The sequence below is a fragment of the Microchirus variegatus genome, assembly GCF_963457635.1.
Source record: "Microchirus variegatus genome assembly, chromosome: 9".
NCBI classification, from domain to species: Eukaryota; Metazoa; Chordata; class Actinopteri; order Pleuronectiformes; family Soleidae; genus Microchirus; species Microchirus variegatus.
In genome coordinates this window covers 21,777,613-21,798,074 of record NC_139810.1, presented here as the reverse complement: position 1 = coordinate 21,798,074, position 20,462 = coordinate 21,777,613, and the positions used below count along the sequence as shown (strand labels likewise).

At 41.9% G+C, this 20,462-nt stretch overlaps 1 protein-coding gene across 1 annotated transcript; it reads left to right on the top strand.

Moving 5' to 3' along the window:
• Positions 1 to 1,519: 1,519 nt before the first annotated feature.
• On the top strand, positions 1,520 to 19,774 carry l1cama (L1 cell adhesion molecule, paralog a; the record flags this gene model as incomplete). The annotated part of the gene is made up of 27 exons (XM_083894859.1): positions 1,520 to 1,646; positions 2,702 to 2,716; positions 4,667 to 4,769; positions 5,241 to 5,443; positions 6,407 to 6,529; positions 6,924 to 7,094; positions 8,423 to 8,537; positions 9,046 to 9,230; positions 10,364 to 10,495; positions 10,593 to 10,739; positions 10,850 to 10,961; positions 11,430 to 11,587; positions 11,762 to 11,921; positions 12,140 to 12,264; positions 12,715 to 12,816; positions 13,021 to 13,218; positions 13,304 to 13,374; positions 13,484 to 13,709; positions 13,791 to 13,906; positions 14,255 to 14,471; positions 16,242 to 16,364; positions 16,599 to 16,775; positions 16,862 to 16,975; positions 17,075 to 17,224; positions 17,507 to 17,638; positions 18,517 to 18,589; positions 19,381 to 19,774. The coding sequence occupies 27 exons, from the start codon at positions 1,520 to 1,522 to the stop codon at positions 19,619 to 19,621; spliced, it is 3,816 nt and encodes a 1,271-aa protein (XP_083750985.1). The 3' UTR covers positions 19,622 to 19,774.
• Between the last annotated feature and the right edge of the window lie 688 nt (positions 19,775 to 20,462).

The window sequence follows — 20,462 nt, the reverse complement described above, 5'->3', positions numbered from 1 at the left end:
TATGCAAGTCGATGGATGGGATGAGTGTCACAGCTGTCACCCTTGTCAGACCTTCTCCTCCTCCCCTGCCTCCACATCTCTCCACTCCTCCCACCACATCCCACATCACTCCCCACCTTCCCCTCGCTCTTGTGTTCTCCTCCTCCTCCTCCAACTCACTTTTCCACTTTTCATTTATACCCAGAAGTACTCCACCCCTCTCTCACCCTCCTCTCAGTGCACTGTTGTTGTGCCATTCTTCTGAGGAGGCAAAGCGAGTGAGTGTAATGGCTCATTTAATCCTAATGCTGATAGTTTAAACTGCCTTATTAAGAGCTTTGCTCTTGTTTGGTCTTTAATTGTATCCAAATGTGTGTGTTTTTGCAAAGACAAATCCCTCATTCATGTTTCTCTTTTGTGCAATATTGTTGAATAGCCAAAGTAATTACGCTACCCTTTTGGTAAAAAAAATGTTTCCATCCTCTTCTTGCACCTCCACTCCATCATGTATCTCCTCACCTGTTCACACTCTCCAAGGTCACTCATCCGTCCATGTTGGCAGGGTAAATAAACAACAGTTTGCCGAGCCAAAACTCTTTCAATCAAACTGCGAAGACTGCACAGCTGCCAAATAAGCACACTCCCTCTCCATTGTGTCACCGTTTTCTTTTGTCTATTTCGTGTACATCTATGTCTCAATCGTGGTGCGCTGTAACAGCTCTTTGTGTGTGATACTGAGTAGTGTAAACAGTCAGTGGGTAGCGCCACGTGGTGCCGTGGGGGAGGACAGCCTGCATGTCGGAGTGTGGACCGGCTCCAAGAGTACAGATGGAGAATGGATAGACTCACTCACCGCGGGGTGGTTTTCCTCACTCGCCACCGCCGATAGCATCTTTATCACACGCTTATCACAGCACTGCCACCCAAGTACAAGACGAAACTGTGCAGTTGGTAAAATGCAGCCCTGACCAGTTAACCTAATCATCAGCTTCACACACATTGTCTGTCTTGTGTGGATTATCTGATTTGACACTTCATCAATCTGCATTTGTCTGTGCTCAGCCCATCTGGGTGTTGTTCAGCTTCTTGTTGTGGCTCTTCCATATGGGCCACTCCTCATGTAATTAACCAAATGGAGATTTTTTTTTTTTTTTTTTTTTTTTTTAACGAGCAGACTCAGTGATAGACAATGCTGGTGCTTTTTGTGAGGACGTATATTGCTGCCTCTTGACTGGCACGTTCACTTCATGTTTCGATCTTTCTGTAGCTCTGACCACATGGTGCGGGGTCATTTTTCTCCCATTCTGACACATGGCCCCCTCTCTGCCCCTCCCTCTCTCTGTTCCTCTTCTCCTCCTCTCGCCTCCCCTCCTTCTATTTAATCTTTCAGACAGGAGACCAGCAGGAGGGCGTGGACCTTGGAAGGAGACAGAGGAGAGGATACCAAAGAGGGACCAAAGACGTGCAAGGCGAAGCCGAGGCCTGTGTGTGTGTGTGTGTGTGCGTGTGCGCAGTTGGGACTTTGATGGGACAGTGAGCAATGCCTCACATGCAGCGACAGCAGGTTGGCAGTAGGGGGCAGTGCTCCCCTCACCTTCTCCTCCCCCTCCTCCTTCTATCACTTGCTGCACAGCCCAGTCGAGCAGCCATACACATCCCCTCCACCTGTGAGTACCCAACCACGTATTAACCATTCATAACAGCGGTAGCTGAGTGCTATTTACATGTGTGTATTCATCAAAACATCATACAAATTATTTCTCGTCATGATTAATTACTGGATATTTTAGAGTAACCTCAAAATATCAGGGTTAGATTACGCCTTTATGCTGAAAATACCACTCATATTGAGGCCTCTCTGCTTAGTACTCATCTGGCCTGTGGTGTGTCTAATTACTTTGTAATGGATCCCCCCATACTGCAATGATTAGTCCCACTATTGATCTGGTCTCTTTGGTGCAAACCAGAATCTGATTGCGGAGTAATTTAATCAACAATTAAGTTATACAACAAAAATCCAGCTCGAATTTTTTCCCCCTCTCTTCTCTCCCATGATGGTGATGTGGCCCTGCAGGGAAATTGATCTTCATCTGCTCTGCTGCTGCTGACCTGCACATAAAGGCAATGAAGAGAGAGAGAGGGAGAGGGAGAGAGCTAGAGAGAGAGAATTGTTTCCACTGCTGCTTTTGTTGTTCTGCTTGCAATGACTCAAAGTCCTTTTTCCGCCCACACACACAGATTCAAAATTGAATACAAACAAGAAAACGACTCGCATGTATAAGCGCTTACCTTATAACACAAATAAATATGGTCTATATGCGATATATGTTGATAATCTCCCAGTCTAATTCCTGAGGGGGACGAGGTGAAGGCAGAACGATGATGAGGAGGAGGAAGTGGAAGGAGGGGCAGGTCAAAAATGTAAAAGGTCAAGGTGTCCTCCTGCCTTTCAATTAGCAAGTGTCAGTGATGTGAGTGTGGTGTCGATCGGGATCAATACATGGAGACGTGTTATAGAATCTGTGTCAAGGAGGGAGAGGTTAACGTATGCTCAATCACAGGAGACATTATGCTGCTTTAATGACAATATATCACAACTGCTGTTTGTCTGTCTGTTTTCTGCCTTTGCTGTATTTTAATATCTCCTTCATCCGTCGTGTTTACTGTAACTAAAATGTTTTTTCCCTCACTTCCTTCTTTCTGCCAACCGCTGGACTAACAGACCGCATAAGTGATCGTAAGTGCTTCTAACTTTCTTAATGCGGGAGCTGGCACAGGTTGTTGTGAACACTTTCATTATGCCGGCGAGATCATTTTCCATCCAGCGCACAGCAAAACCTGTTTTTGTACTTTGTTGAATCTGGCATCGACGGTGCATTTTCTGTGCGTGCGCGTCTCTTTGCACTTCTCTTCCAGCGGCTGTCTTGTGTCAGGCATGTGTGATTGCATGTGAGGACGTGTGTGTTGCATTGTGTACCAGTATAAGTGTCATTTTCTGTGTGTGTGTGTGTGTGTGTGTGTGTGTGTGTTTAGCCTCTGTGGCTCCCTGCTAAAGCATAGAAGAGGAAGTGCTAGGAGCTGCTGTTTCGTTAAAGAGGCAGCCAGGGCTGTCGGATCAAAGCCACAGGAAAATAAAGAGGAGCTAAAGCACTAAGCACCAACTCCTCTCCTCCACTGCCAGTAATGCAGCGGTGCCCACAGCCCAAACTTCAATTCAATCAGCTGAGGAAAGGGCCTCATTTCCCTCCATCAGTGGGAATTCTTTCATTAAATCCATCCCCTTCCTCGATCAGTCTCTTTCTGAACCGTGTTTGTTTTCCTCCCTCCCTCTCGGTCTCCTCCCTGCTTCTATTTTCTGTCTGCACTCCCTCTCTCATACTTCCATCCTTCTTCCCCATCCCCACCGCTCCTCTCCACAGCCCTCCTTCCTTTACCCATTTACCTACGTAATGTAAATCCATCTTTATCTCAGGCTCAGTCTCATTCCCTCAAAATCAAATTAAGGACGACAAACAGGTATCCAGCTGTGACCTCTGTTTCTCTGGGGTTAACTTACTCTGTGGAGACACATATTTAAATTTCTGAACAGAATATAAATAAATATAGAATTTATGACTGTGCTTTACTTTATGGCTATTAAAGACAGCGGTGACAGACAAAGAGAAACCCTTTCTGACTGTCTTTACTTTTTCCTTTAAAATCCATGCTTCATTTCCCCACAGACACTTTTCCTCCTCCCCGCTTTGTCTTAATCTCATAGAAAGCCATGTGCCATGTATTCTTTTTACATGAGCTCTCTCTCTCTCTCTCTCTCGTACATTATGCTGTATCAATTTCCTCTCTCATCTCACCCCATTTTATATGCCTGCTCTCTTCCTTGCACTCTTTTTCTCAGGCTCATTTCATTTTTGTCTCCAGGGAATTTTTTTTTTCTTTTTAAAGTGATATTGACTGAATATATTCAATGGCAGCTGTTAATCTATGAGAATGACTCGTAGTGTCTCCAATTATGCTGTTGGTTAAGCTATTACCAGCCCTCGTATGCATATGTGTGAAACAATGGGGTGATGTGGTTTATGTGTAAGCTTACGCTACCGTTCAAAAGTTTGGGGTCACTTAGAAATGTCCTTATTTTTGAAGGAAAAGCACTTTAAAAAAGAAAAAAGATGAATCAGAAATACACTCTATACGTTGTTAATGTAGTAAACGACTATTCTAGCTGCAAACGTCTGGTTTTTAATGGAATATGTACATAGGTGTATAGAGGCCCATTTCCAGCAACCATCTCTCCAGTGTTCTAATGGTAATTGTGTTTGCTAATCACATTAGAAGGCTATTGGATGATTAGAAAACCCTTGAAAACCCTTGTGCAATGATGTGGGATTTTGCTGGTTCTTTGATGAAAGCAAAAAAATATTGTTTTGAATAAAAATCATTATTTCTAATCTTGTGAATGTATTGACTATATTTTCTATTCATTTTGCAACTCTTTTGATGAATAAAAGTGTGACTTTTAATGGAAAACACCAAAAAATAGTATAGGTGACCCCAAACTTTTGAACGTGTATATGCAGCATGAAAGCACATATGGTGTACCTTTGTATACCATATATATTTTTTATGTGTCCATGACATGTTTTGTTGTGTTAGAGTGATGCTGTGTAAACACTGTTGTTGGTGCTTGCAGTCAAGAGGCCTCCGGTGATCACCACGCAGCCAGAGTCTGTCACCGTCTTCAGCGTCGAAGACCTCGTCATGAACTGTGAAGCCACTGGAAACCCTCCACCCATGTTAGTCAGCACAAACACATCCACACGACACACCATTTGTCTAATCCTGACGACGCCGTGTTAGTCACGGGGCGAGCCAAGCTGTTAGTTATCTCTTTTTTCAGCTTTATTCAGAACAGTGACCTTCCCTTGCCTAATTGTTTCGGTTGACGTCTACATATTAGCATTACATGACAGCACAGCTTCTCCCGGTCGCAGTTCTAATTTCAACAAGGGATAAATGTCATTAAGCCCTGGAGCAATCTCTTCAAAGTGTCTTTGCTGTTGTGAAGTAGAAAAGTAGTTCATGCGCCAAAGGAAGAGATCACAATTACACATCACAAGCTTATGGGTCCCACTGGGGCGTCTTGTGTAAATTGTGCAGCCGTACATTTGTATCCTCGAATCCAGTGACATGTAAGGACAAGGAAACCCTTTTAAACGACATAGAAATTATATATTTTTTTTAACTTTTATATTTGTCTTTTCAAGTTTCCAGTGGACAAAGGATGGAGAGGAGTTTTTCCCAAGCAGCGACCCGGAGTTAAAGGTTACCGAGTCCACTGGCTCATTCGCATTCTACACGCTCAGTTACACCGTGGACACTCTGAAGCAGTACCAAGGCAAATATGTCTGCTACGCATCCAACGATCTGGGGACTGCCGTCTCTAATGAGGCCGTGCTCACCACTGATGGTAACAGCATGCTGATTAATCCTAAGGAAACCTTTGATCGGTTACTGCGCTAGAAACGTCACATTTTGACATTTAATGATGTGAATTCAGTCATTTGTTGATTGTTAATCATTTGGAGATCGCCCTGTCAAAGAATATCAAACATCCTCTGATGTTTTCAAACAAACAGAGTCACAGTAGAGGAGGTGTGTCTGTTTTATGTCAGCGTCAGTGCTGCCGTAGATGCCTTCAGTATCCAGATTAACGGTTGATTTTGATCAGCCGTTATTTACGTAGCCCTTTACAAAGCTGTGTGAGAACAGAGCCTTCACTTTGCTCTGCTTCTCCTCCATAGAGAGCTCATTTGTCAGCAGATTGAGACTGCCACCCAGACCATAATTACATGCAATAACATGATAATCAGCACATCCTCGGGAACACATGGGCACGCATACACAGTCCCCCAGGGCAAATTTAAAGAGCGCCTCTGCGTATCCATCCACCTGTGTGACTGGATCTCTCCAGGACAACCTCCTTCCTTCCTTCCTTCACAGTTTCCCTGACAACGGTTTCCCCAGAAACACTCTTTGGTTGATGTCATGTGAAGCTCTCTACAGTCGCTCCTGTGGGGTTATCAACAATGGGCAGAGGTGGAGGGGGGTAGGGGGGGGGGGGTAGGGGGGGGGGGGGGGGGGGGGGTGAGGCGAGTCACATGACTCACAAATCACGTCACTGCCTCTGCGGGACAAAAGGCTGCACCTTCTCCGATGACACTTCTTTCTCAAATGAAAATCAATCAATAAATAAATAAAAATCCACTGCATTATTATGTGTTTAAGTAACTGTGAGATTGCAGATTTCCTGAGGAAGTCCCTAAATAACACAGTCAATATGTGCACAGGTGTTTTTGTACGCGCGTGTGTGTGTGTATATCTCTGCAGACTAATGGGTGTGTCCTTTTTCTTCATGCCTGTCTCCCATTAGTTCTTCCGACCTTGCAGAGAGAAAAAAAGGTTAATGTGAAGTCTGAGCAGGGAAACAGTGTAGTTCTGAAGTGTAATCGCCCGCAGAGCTCTATGGAGCCCATCATTCACTGGATGAACTGGAGTGAGTACATTACTTTTCCATCTCGCTCTCCATTACATCCTTCCTGTCTCTCCTGTCAATACATTTGCCACTGCAGACTCTCTGTCTATATCACATAAATCTACAGTATACACTGGCAGTTGATTATTTGTTTTCAAAATGTTATTGTGCACAATTTTCACTGTCAGAATATTGTTTTGTGCAAAAACATCTTCATCACCTTGTGGAGGATTAGCTGGATTAATTCTTACCCCATTCACAAACTCTCTTTGTTATTTTAATGGGATTATTCCCCTCATCCTATTATACAGTACCTCTATGTGACCCACCGCCATTTCCCCCTGACTAGTTTTATTCCGCTGTACTACACTGAACCTGTGTCTTCTCTGTGTATCATTTCTTCCACTGTCTTCAGCGCTACACCACATTCAGCTTAGCCCACGTGTGGTGGTGGGGAAGGAAGGCGACCTGTACTTTGCCCATTTGACAGTCGATGACAGCAGAGGCGACTACATCTGTAACGTCCAGTATCTGGCGACGCGCACCATTCTGGCAAAGGAACCCATCTCTCTGTCTGTCCTCTCCTGTAAGTTTTCCTCTCGATCAACTGGACTGACTGACTTCACTGTGTTTCTAAAATGCAACAAAAAAAAAAAAGCAAAAGAAGGCAATAGAGGAGAAAAATAGTTAATTTAGATAGTGGTACTCATTGAAAAATAAGACGATCCACAGTGGGGAAATTTACATTGTTACAGCAGCAAAATCAGTAAAGATAAAGATAATAAATAATAATCATGCATTACCCAAAAAGAATACAATATATACAGATATTAACACTAAGACTACAAAATATTATTATTATAATGTCAAAGGGAGATTTATTTAAATCTCACCCTCCAAAAACTATTTCCAGAATGACAATATTCTTGTTAGATTTCTGCTGCCACCTCAGTATAAGGAAGGTGAATGGAGTGTCATCTGCAAAGCTCGAGCAGAAATTACAAATTACATTTAAAAAAAATCAGTAACATCAACTCTTTTCAGAAACATGGTAAGAGAGACTGTGCATGTCAACAGTTTTTTAAAGGACATTTTCTGTGTAATATCCTTTTTTAAATACAATTTTAAATACCCGTTGAATTAAAGCCACCTCTGTGTGGTGGAAAGTTGTGCTGACCAAAGCAGTGGTAACAGTGTCAAGGAGGTAATCCTGGCCTCAACAGGGGGGCCCCATCACCGCTCCAGCTCAGTGGTAATGAGATGCTGCTCACACTGAGATGTGGTGACCAGCATCTGGGGCCCAACTCCAGGTCGGAAAGAGGAGCATGTGTAACACAAGACCTCTGTGTATAAGACAAAATCTATCTAATGATGTGTCTTTACAAAGGTGGAGTATGTACAGTAGAAGCAGCGCTGTAATGTCTTATCTGCTGGACTCTACACTCTGCATCTCTCTGTGTATTAGAGTTTTAAAAGGTGATGTACAACTATGGTTACTGCATTCATAATTCAAGTGTGGTTGCCGTATTCATATTTCCCGAAATACAGAAAGACAGAGCACTGTGTTTGAGCACGTTCCCATACATGACTATCCCACTGTCTTGTGTTTATTCTTAAGAACATTTGACCTAATTGGTTCATTTTCATTCATCAGCAACAGGTGAGATTGCAACAATAACTGACTGTAAAAATATCACGGACGTTAAACTCCACAGAGAGTCAGAGAACTTTACCTCCACTTTCCACTCTCAATATTATTACTCATTTCCACCCTGGATTTTCTTCTCCTCTGGTCGAGACCTTTTTGCGAGGGGTGGTGAGACTTTCTAGGTTTGGTAACATTCTAATGCTGCCCTGGTTGTATGAATCTCGCTCTCCATCTTTGTGTTTTTTAACCTCTCTCCCTTTCTCCAGCCAACTCAGTAGTGCGGAACAAGAGGCCCCAGATGATGAGACCTACTGGAAGCCATAGCACTTACCACGCCCTCAGGGGCCAGACCATAGAGCTTGAGTGCATCGTCCAAGGCCTGTGAGTGTGTGTGTGTGTGTGTGTGTGTGTGTACATATGTATGTCCTGCTCCCATCAATCAAAAAACTTGACTCACTTCTTCAAATCAATCTCACCTGCATCTTATCTATGCAACCTATCTCTTCTATCCATACACTCTCTTCATACTGTTATCTATCGCTCTTTATGTGTTTCTCCTCATACCTTCTTCATTTGAAATCAGCGTTGTCATTGTTTTCCACCCTCTGTTACACATCTTTCTTCTTTAAGATAAAATATAGAACCATAAGGCTAAGATTCTTATTTAGTGTAATGTTATGTTCTCAGTCGTGCCTCCAAAAATACATGTGCGCTAAAAATAAATGGATAATAAGTGGACAGGGAATTTTTCCTCTTAACATCTGGTCCTAAATATTACCTGGAATTCAACACGATTAATTATGCATCACATTATTTCCCTCTTATTTACATAATCGCTGTCTTTCTAATTTTTTTTTTAACTTATCTTTTCTTCTTCTTCTTCTTTCAGCCCAACTCCTGATGTGATGTGGCTGAGGAAGGACGGTGAATTGTCTGAATCTCGAACTGCAAAAGACATGTTTGACCGCCGCCTGCGCTTCACTAACATCTCAGAGAGCGACGCGGGAGAGTACCAGTGTCGAGCCAACAACTCACAGGGAAAGATCACACACACCTACACTGTTATTGTGGAAGGTACATCGCACACACATGCTGTTTGTTATTATTATTAGTTCTTTTTCTTTAATGTTTTTATGCACAGACGCCAGAAAGAGGCATTTTTTAACTTGTCCCCGACAGAAAAATGCAAAAATGTATGTATGACACTCATACACAGTCATTATTGTATTTTTTAGTTTTGTATATAAGGATGAGAATACACTCTCTAAATTTAGAATCAGAAAAATTAATAATTAAGTTTAGTCATGTTCTAGGTTTATATCCTGTTCAAAAATATCAATTGAATGTGTGATAGAATGATTATCAAGCACCAGCTATGAAGCTGTGAAGTCTCCATTGTTCTTAGAGCAACATCCCATCGACTAACAAGGGTTCCCAAATCCTGGGCCTGTGTAGTGAAGTGGAAAAATACAGCGTGGATCCATCTGACATTTATCGTTTGCAGCTGGTAGTTTTGTTATGTCTTGTGTCATTATTAGAAAGACTATTGATTATGATATTATTAATTTTTCTTATTGGAACATACAAAAGCTCATAAATCTCATAATTAACTCGATCAGAGAGTTAGTATGCGTGGATTTGACTGGTTTTGGGTGGAAGAAACTAAAACTACATGCTGCAAACGCTAAATGTCAGATGGATCATTACATGTTGTCGCTTCCACCCTTGTGGACACATTCGTTCAACAATAAGGGACAATTTTGTGATAAATGATGAATGTAAGACGAGGCGAATGATAAAATGTGCTCATTTATCACTTCATTTTGTCACTTCCCATCCATTTTTTACCGCTGCATTTTTCTCATTTAATTTTTCTTACTTCCACCCCTGATACAAATGTCAAGCTTCTTTTTGTCATCACACATCAACGAGGGAATGCATCCTCATTTAAAAAGTACTAAACCAAAACAAGTCTCCACTGAAGAACACTAAACATTAAAAACCTGCTGTGCCAGGTTAAGGCATAATTTTCTCTGAAAAAAAAAAGACATCGCTTGCAATGATAGTGCCAAAATGATGCTTTATATATTCACACATGACATTTGTAGTATTGTATATTACTATCAGCTCTGTAGTGCCTCTGCTCCTCCACTGGTCTCAGTGTTATTTCTGTACTATTTTTAATTTAAATATTCTGTTCCTTCTAGCTGCTCCCTACTGGACTAAGGAGCCAGTCAGTCAGTTGTACGCCCCGGGTGAGACTGTGAGAATGGACTGCCAGGCTGACGGTATCCCCTCCCCTGTCATCACCTGGACTATCAACGGGAACCCCATCACAGGTGAGTCACAGACACCCAACAACAACATACTGCAGCTCAACACTGCTCTGTCTACCACACCGTACTTGAACTGACTGTGCGTACTTTTTTTCACCAGCAACCAACAAGGACTCTCGCCACACTCTGACAGCAAGCGGATCTCTAATCCTCCATGATGTCCACTTCAAAGACACGGCCATATACCAGTGTCGGGCCTCGAACAAACATGGAACCATTCTCACCAACACCAATGTTTATGTCATCGGTGAGTGTTTGTTTGTGTGTGTGTGTGTGCGTGTGGGTGTGGGTGCTTGTCATTTTCTTGTTTTCTAGAAGCTCATTTCTGAACCTCTGGCTCTTTGTGCATTGTTTCAGAGCTGCCTCCACAGATCCTCACTGAGGACAGGAATGCATATACATATACAGAGGGCAAGACAGCGTTGCTGGAGTGTGAAACCTTTGGTTCCCCTAAACCTAATGTCGTATGGTGAGGCACATGACAATTTGAATTGTATTGTAATTGTCCTGTTAACAACCTTCACAGAGATTTTATTATTATTTTGGTAACACTTTAGATTAGGGAACACATATTCAATACTAACTAAGCGCTTACTAACATGCAGCATACTAGCCCTTTATTAGTAAATATTAAGCATGTATTAACACTTTATGTAGGAATTTAGGTAGGTTGTAATAGATGTAGAATAAGATGTTAATAAGTGCTTAATGATTACTAATAAAGGGCTAGTATGCTACTTATATATGTTAGTAAGCAACTACTTGAGCAACTAGTACTGGAGAATATGTGTTCCCTAATCTTAAGTGTTACCTAAATTTTTTTTTTTTTTTTTACAGTCAATGGAACTGGTGAATTAATCATTTCTATTAAGGTCTATTTCTTACTCTGTCTGCCAGGTTTCTGATGTATATGCACATGTATTCCGTGTGTCCACAGGGAGAGTGGCAGCATCCCCATCCTTGCAGATCCAAGAGTTAACCTACTCACAAATGGAGGCCTTGAGATCTCTAATCTCACCCGTGACGACGAGGGCTTCTACACCTGCTCTGTAGTGAACACCAACCTGTCAGTCACTGCCGAGCTGGAGGTGCTCAGTGAGTGACATGCACACACACACACACACACACACACACACACACACACACACACACACACACACACACACACACACACACACATACACATACACACATACACACACACAAACATGCACACACATTAATTTCCCTCATATATCTCAACGTCAAATGTCTTGCTTTCCGTTACAGACAGGACAGTGATCCTGTCACTACCACAGTCTCTGAAGGTGCAGGTGGGAAACACAGCAACCTTCGAGTGTGTGGCCCAAGTCGACCCCAGACTCACCTCCCCGCTTATTCAGTGGAGAAAGAACAATCAGAAGCTGTTTCAGTCCCACATTGACGCAAAGTAAGACTATACTGCCTTTACATGGGAGAAATGACAATCATTTGTCCTACAAATGCTGACAATTCAAAAGTCAATCATGTGATTGTTTAATCAATTTTTGTTTCTTTATCTGTTCATTTACATTTGTTGTTAAATGCATACCCAGAAGGAACTTGCATTCATTTTTGTCATTGGCAGTTTCTCAATAGAAAGGATGTATTTTAATGATATTTCCACAGATACACATTGGACGGACCTAACCTGATTATAGCTAATGTGGAAGCAGGTGATGAGGGCGTGTACACCTGTGAGGTCATCACTAAGAAGGACATGGCTGAAGCAAGTGGCACCCTCACTTTATGTGGTAAGATCAATGATTACACTGTTTTTTGCAAGTTAAAGTTCCAGTGTGTAACTTCTGTCTCGAAAACACTGCTAGTGTCTCGATTCCCCACAGACTTTTCCCATGCCTCACGTGAGCCTGTAGAATTTTCTTAAGAATGACTATCCTGAACATTCTCTTTCAGCATTCAATTTGGTATCTCACTACCTTATTCATGTTTCAGAGAACTGCAATTTTTGCCTTCCCTCCACCATTTGTGATGTGAAATGAATCAGCCTGTGTCTCCACAGACATGAAAACAAACTGACTTATTGACTTATTTTGGTGTGAATTTTCAGATGCATTCATGTATATCGAAAAAGTTACACACTACAGCTATAACAAACACGTTTTCTTCAATTTGAGGGACATATGATTAAGGATGTCGAAAAGCAATATGTGGTGTGACATCGTTGTTGTTGTCTCCCCCAGATCGTCCAGATCCACCTATCCTGCTCGAAATCACAGAGACTAAACATCGTAACGCCACACTCATCTGGACTCCTGGAGATGACAACAAAAGTCCTGTGCTAGGTATAATGCAGTCTTATAATTTTCATGTACAGTATATATATACATGTGTGTATATATATATATATATATATATGATTTCGTTTTTGTTTTAAAATGTATTTCCTGCTGTGATCCTTACTTAAACGCATGCCACTCAGAGATTAACTATGTCATAGAAACACACCAGAGCAAAACACTGTATCACATCACTCTTTGTCTCTTCAGAGTTTGTGATTGAGTTTGAGGACCAAGGTTCGAAGGAGAAGGGCTGGGTATCACTGAAGAGAGTAAGAGGTAACCAAGAGCATGTACGCCTCAGTCTGTGGCCCTACATGTCCTACCGTTTCCGCGTCATTGCCATCAATGATTTTGGCAAGAGCGACCCCAGCAAGCCCTCTGAAATACACAACACACTAGCAGAAGGTATGAGGCGTGTATTTTGTAACCTTTTTCTAGTGTCACAATAACCCTCCGACATCTTATACTGAACTTTTTCCCCCAATCACAGCGCCAGACAATAATCCTGAAGATGTCAGAAGTGAATCCACAGACCCAGACTCTCTGATCATCACCTGGGAGGTACATTTACTATTACCTGATTCTACAAAAGTCTGAGACAAGACAAATAAAAACAAAAAACAAAAAAAAACCATGTGTGACCTTTTCACTGCTGTTCATGTCATTACAGGAAATGAGCAAACACACCTTCAACGGACCTGACTTCAAGTACAGGGTGTTGTGGAGGCGAGTGGTGGGCAGTGGGCCCAAGTGGCACATCAACTACACAACAACAACACCATTTATTGTCAATGACATTGGCAACTTCTCTGCCTTTGAGCTCAAAGTTCAGGCTGTCAATGAGGAAGGAGACGGACCTGAGCCAGACCCAGTTATTGGCTACTCAGGGGAAGATGGTAAAACTACACACAGACTGTACTTTTGTGTTATATGTCTTCTCTATTCCAACCTCCTTGTTGTATGCCATCGTCCCTTAGTTCCGTCGGAGGCTCCCATGGACGTAGGTGTTGTGATACTTAACAGCACAACCATCAGAGTGACCTGGGCACCAATAGAACGAGAGACGGTCAGAGGACACCTGCTTGGGTACAAGGTACTGATCCTGTAGTATCTCCTGATGTCCCATGAATAATACATATTTTTGGGTTTATAGCAGGTGGATTGACATCTCTGTTTGGCACATTGCTCTCTCGTTTCAAGCTTTTTTTCCACTTTAGATGAATCAGACTCACACTGTTAACATTTCCTCTCTCTTTACATTCAACATCCCAACTGTACCTCATCCCTGTTAGCAGACAGTCCAAATGTAATGTTTGCCATAAGAAAATCTCTCTTGGCATGGTCGTAATATGAGCTGAAATGTTGAGATTTGAAATGTCACACTGAAACATACCAGTAATTTCCCCCTTTCTTCATTCTTGTCTGATTTTTCTGGCTGCAGATCTACTTGACCAGGACTGGTTCCAGGGGTCACCACAGAGGCCGCAGGGCAAAGGAGTCAGAAAACACTATAGTGGTGGAGACTGAGGCCAATGAGGAGAAGAGGATGATCACCGATCTCCGACCGTTCTCCCACTATACCCTGGAAGTCACTGTGTTCAACAGCAAGGGAGAGGGACCTGCCTCTGAGATGCTGTCCTTTAAGACCCACGAGGGAGGTGAGACTGAGAAGTAGAGCGAACAAAAAAAAACAAACAGGGAGGAGCAACAATTTGGAGGGAGGTGATAAATAAATTGGGTGAAGAGGTTTAATTAACTGACAGGGAACGGAAAAAAAAAGATGGAGCAACAATAGATGAATGGAAGAGGATAGGGAATTATAATCTAGGACATTACAATGATCTCCAGTGAATTACTGGGTGGAGAGAAGTGAAGGGAAGGAGTGTTGAACTTTAACAGCCAAAGTTCAGACCTGAACTTTAACAGCCACATAAAGACCATCACTAAATCAGCCTATTATCATCTCAAAAACATTGCACGAATCAAAGGATTTCTGTCTCAACAAGACATGGAAAAACTTGTTCATGCATTTATTCTTAGTAGGTTAGATTATTGTAATGGTGTCTTCACAGGTCTTAGTAAAAAATCAATCAAGCAGCTGCAGCTTATCCAGAATGCTGCTGCCAGAGTCCTGACCAACAGTAAGAAAATGGACCATATCACACCTGTCCTTAAATCACTGCACTGGCTCCCTGTGAGTCAAAGGATCGAGTTTAAAATCCTGCTACTAGTCTACAAGTCGCTGAATGGTCTTGGGCCTAAATACATGTCAGAGCTGCTCATTGATTATGAAGCGTTCCAGACCCCTCAGGTCATCAGGGACAGGTTTACTCAGCGTCCCCAGGGTCAGAACCAAGCAGGGCGAAGCTGCATTTAGCTTCTATGGTCCTCACCTGTGGAACAAGCTCCCTGAACACCTGAGGCGTGCACAAACTGTCAGCTTGTTTAAATCAGGGTGAAAAACATTATTGTTTACTGCAGCTTTCTAATATTACCAATTTTAACCACTTTAACTTTCCTTTTTAATGATTTTAATAATTTTAAAATAATGATTTTAAATTGCATTTTTTTGTGCATGATTTTAAGTTGTTAAATGTTTTAAATTGTTTTAATTTCATAATTGATTTTTGAATTTATTGTGCTTAAATTTCAAATGATTTTATATTACACTCATTTCTGCTTGATTTTAAATTGTTTGATGTTTTAAATGGTTTTAATTTCTTTACTTGATTTTTTAATTGATTGTGTTTTAATTTCAAATGTATTTCCTGCCTGTAAAGCACTATGAATTGCCTTGTGTAAGAATGGTGCTATACAAATAAACTTGCCTTGCCTTGAGATTGATTTAGGGGGAGATGCTGAGCAAAAGTAACATTCATTCATTGTCCACTGCTTTATCCTCCATATGAGAGTTGTATGGATGGAGCCAATCTCAATTAACATAGGGCAAAAAGCCTGGACAGGTCGCCAGTCCATTGCAGAGCAAACATGCAGATGAACAACCATTCACTTTCACACTCACAGAGTGTCCAATTAATCTCTGCATGTTTTTGGACTGTGGGCGGGTCGCAAACCCAGGTCATTTTGCTGTAGCCGTTAGACCGTCATGTGGCTAGAAAAAGGTAACAAAATAGTATAATAATGCCAAGTCAAGTCACCTGAAGGAGAATTGAAACTAGTGCTTCGGACGATTAAGTCACGGAGATGTTGCAAATCAAGTGATCATGAGGGGTGTTTTCCCAATGACTTCCATTTAAACAGAGTTTGTTTTGCAACAAGTGGAGTCGCGCCCTTGTTGCTATTCAATATATTCTTAGCTCTGGGTGATTATACAGTTATGCAAACGTACTATATGTTATATCTGCCAATAAACCCTGTTAAATGTCACACACTGGACCTTTAATCATTCTTGTTTGTGTTGCTGCTAGTACCTGCTCCTCCCTTGTCCCTGACGTTGGACAGCCCATCAGAGACAGAAATGACTCTTCGCTGGACACCTCCTGACCAGCCCAATGGCATCCTCAGTGGATATCTACTGCAATACCAACGGAGTGAGCTTTATTTTCATTTAATCTTTGTGAATCCTGTGCACAAACAGGAAATGCTTTTGTTTCACGGACCTCGCTTTCAGCCAAATCAATAACACCAGAAAAATGTCAAAAGTGAACGCTCCTAATGATGCTCATCAGTCAGTGACATGTCTCCCCCCCCGAGCATTGTGTCACCCATAATGATGTGCTGAAGATCAAACAATGATGGAATGTTTTTCCCTGTCCTATAATCAGTTGTGGAGACTGATGACAGCCCCATGCAAGTAGTGACAATCGTGGATCCGACAGTCACCCATCTCACCCTGACCAACCTGGACCGCCACAGCCATTACCAGTTCTACCTGAGGGGGCGCACTGCTACTGGGGATGGAGAGCCTATATTTAGGGAGGGTGCCACCACACTGGATGGAGGTAAACACTGTCTTCATAGTCACAAATGTGACACATACAAGACCAGATTGGGATCCATTATCAATATGTGTCTGAATGCATTTCAGGGCCTCCTACCAACTTCAACCTATCTGTGGCGGAAAACTCAGTGAACCTCAGCTGGGTAGCCAAAAAGAGACACAGGAATGTTAACTTCCAGATCCACTACCTCAAAAAAAAGGGTATAATATTGACACTTATTACTTCAAATGAAACCTTCGATGAAATCCGCTAAGGACTCATTTTTCAATCCTGACAACGTTCATGTTGTGTTTCTGCAGTTGACAGTAAATGGAAGAAGACAGAGGAAGTGAACTCCTCTCAGTCTTTCTACCAACTCCAGGGCCTGAGTCCTGGCTCTCATTACCGTCTACTCTTCATCTACAGCAACAAAACCTACTGGGAGACTGAAATTGAGACAAATGGAACAGGTACTATGAGCTTGCTGCCTTCAATCATCCTGTATTCTTTTATCGTCTTTGGTCTCTGTGCCTGTGAAGTCCTCTCAAAGGACTCGGGGATAACAGAGCTATGGAGTTAGGTTATAGGCCAATAGAAATGATCAATTACTTGCATTTGTTTCAGGTATTCTCCAGTATTTTTAAGGTTTCCCGGTGAAATGTCTTCATCAACCGTCATCCTGATCCTGATTTCATCAAAAAAACAAACTCACTCTCTTTTGTGTCCACATCCCTCTTATTCTCCTGCCAAAGAAGTGACAGAGATACAGCAAAGCTTCGCAACACAAGGCTGGTTTATTGGCGTTGTGAGCGCCATCTCGCTGCTGCTGCTGATACTGCTCATCCTCTGCTTCGTCAAGAGGAGCAAAGGGGGGAAGTACTCAGGCAAGTGCAGTCCACTGTAAATCAGTCATCGGAGAAGATGTTTAGCTATTTTAAAAATGTTTGAGTGTTTATTCAGTATTATTTTGTGAAATTTGTTTTTCCTTCAAAGTGAGTAAGTGAGTAAAGTTAGTGAGGGGCCATGGAAGTGGCTGATTTTAGTAGTAGGAAAAAAAAGACAAACTGAAAAAATGTACCTCAGTAATCAAGATTATTCTAATTGGAAACAGATACAGTACTTGAAATTCTCCTCAAACAGCTCTCTTAGCTTTGTTATTATTTTAGTGGTTAGAAAAACATCCAAAGGTCTCTTTGCAGCCTTCGCATCAAACATGAAACAGACATCTAAGCTTGCACTTCTTTACTCTGTGACCAAATGAACAGTGAAATAACATTCATAAACCACCGCAGTAACTAACTTGCAGACCACAGTCTGACAGGTCTGATATAATACAGTAAAACATTACATCCCTTTTTCACATGAGGGAAAAAAAAACATGCGGCTGACTTCTTTTTCTGCTGCAAAAACCCCTGAATAATACATCCCATCAAACCCAATTGCTTCAACTTTATGAAAAACTTATTACTGCGATGCTAATAGTAATATTAATAATAGCAGTTATAAAGCTGAATGTCAGACAAGAAATTAAGTCAAATGTTAACCTGTAATTATTAAGGATGTCGAAAAGCAATATGTAATCCTCCTCCCAAAAAATAGATCATGTGTACAGATAACGAGAATACTCTTGTTCCACTACATAAATGTGTCGTTATCTTTCAGCGTAGCCCAGTTTCTTAATCAATGCCTGAGACAGAGGCTTATAGAGAAACATGGCTGAGATCGTTCTGATAATGAAACTGAATATCTCTTTCCTTTTCAGTGAAAGATAAAGAAGAAGGCCCCATGGATTCAGAGGCACGGCCTATGAAAGACGAGACTTTTGGAGAGTACAGGTTTGCACATCATTTCTTTGAGCGTTTTTCTAGTTTTAAATTCCCAGTGCCTGACAGCCCAGTTTCCCTCAGCACTGTATGTTTTTTTCTAACCCTTTGTGTTGCTTTTATCGTCCCTCTTCTCCACAAATGCTTGCCTGTGCTATGCAGATCTCTAGAAAGGTATGCTGCGATGTGATTTGCCCAAACTCACTTATTCTTTAACTCCCCTGCTTATGCCATACTTGGCCATTGTATTCTATTGTTTACTATGTAGGGCTGCAATTAACAAGGCTATTGCTCTCGTTTATTATGCTGATTTTTGTCTAAATGATGACTTAGGTTATTTAAAGGTGCCGTATGTAAGAACGTGGCCAAAAACGGTTAGTACATTAAAAAATTACAAAATACAGAGGTCTTTTAGGTTTCGTTTTTCGACGTAACTGGCAACCCGTGGTTGCTCGGCAGCTGAGACTCTACTGACTGCAATGATTGGTAGACGGCGGTAGGTGGCGCCACATGCCAAAACATGATTTCAAAACATAAACATGATTTGCGGTCTGCAAAATATTTTTTTCAATGCAAATATTTTGTCTGTACTGTTGTTGTTGGTGAGTTCAGTTTGTTTTATGAACATTATTCCTGAGTCTCTGTGACATAGGAGGATTTTATGGCTTTAGATTTCTTACATAATGCACCTTTAAACTCCAAACTTAACTGCAGATATAGCTTTCTGCATGTGTGGCTCATTTGTCTTGACATGCCTTACACTCCTTCCGTCTGACCTCTTTCTGTGCTCTCACTTGCTTCAGCGATCTCGAGGAAAAGCGCACGGCCAGCCAGCCGTCCCTGGGCGAGGAGAGTAAACTGTGCAGCGTGGACAACCTCGACTTCAACGGCAGCAGTGCCATAACCACAGAGCTCAACATGGACGAGTCTCTGGTGAGCCAACTCAGTCGTCCCAGCGAGGGTCCAGACAGCTCGCCACTCAACCCCACCGCCGCCTCCCCGGCCAACAATGGCACGCCCAACTCAGTTACCATTCTCGATTAACCCCCACACAGCCATAGGGGACCACCAGACCAAAACATGACAACACATATGTGCCCATATGCTCTTGTTCCTTAATGACTTGCTGATCCCTACTTTGACTACTATACAACACAATCAATATATTGACTATTCAGATGGCCCGGCAGTCATCTGATCGACTGAGACTATTTTGACCAAAGGAGTGTCCAAAGTAGTGGGACAATGTGAAACAATTGTGACTGACCTGAAGATGTCCTTTGACCCCCCTCATCCTCGTTTATCTGTGTAGTTCACAGCAAATTCAAAATGACTAACACTCATTTCCTCTCCCTTCTTCTCTTTCCTTCTCTCTCTCTGCAACTAACTCTGTAGAAGGATAAAGACAGAATGATGTACAGATAGAAAAATGTCCGAGGGACTGTCGGTGTGGTCCTATAGATGACGTGTGGTCCCATAGAAATGCAGAATCGTACAATGAAAGAGGGTGTTGGTGTGTGGAGAATCGGACAGCACGTGCTGCTGTAAACACATCATGAAACTTGGATATTTATCATGTCATGACTTACTTTACGTTACACATGTCTAAGGCCATTTAATGCCTCAGATTGTACTGGACATTTTTCTTTTCTTTTTTATGTGTTTGAAAACAAGAGAACTACTTTTCTTGTCATCAGGTATTTTTTTTTAATATTTTATCACCTTGCTGCCATGTTATGTTCCACATTATTTACATAAAAACTCACGACTTTTCTGTATTGGCATAATTCATAGATCAAGATGTTTTCATTGAAACTAAGTGAAGCCAAGTTTCTTACTATAAATAACATTGGATGCATTACGGGGAACTTGCTGTGAAGATGCC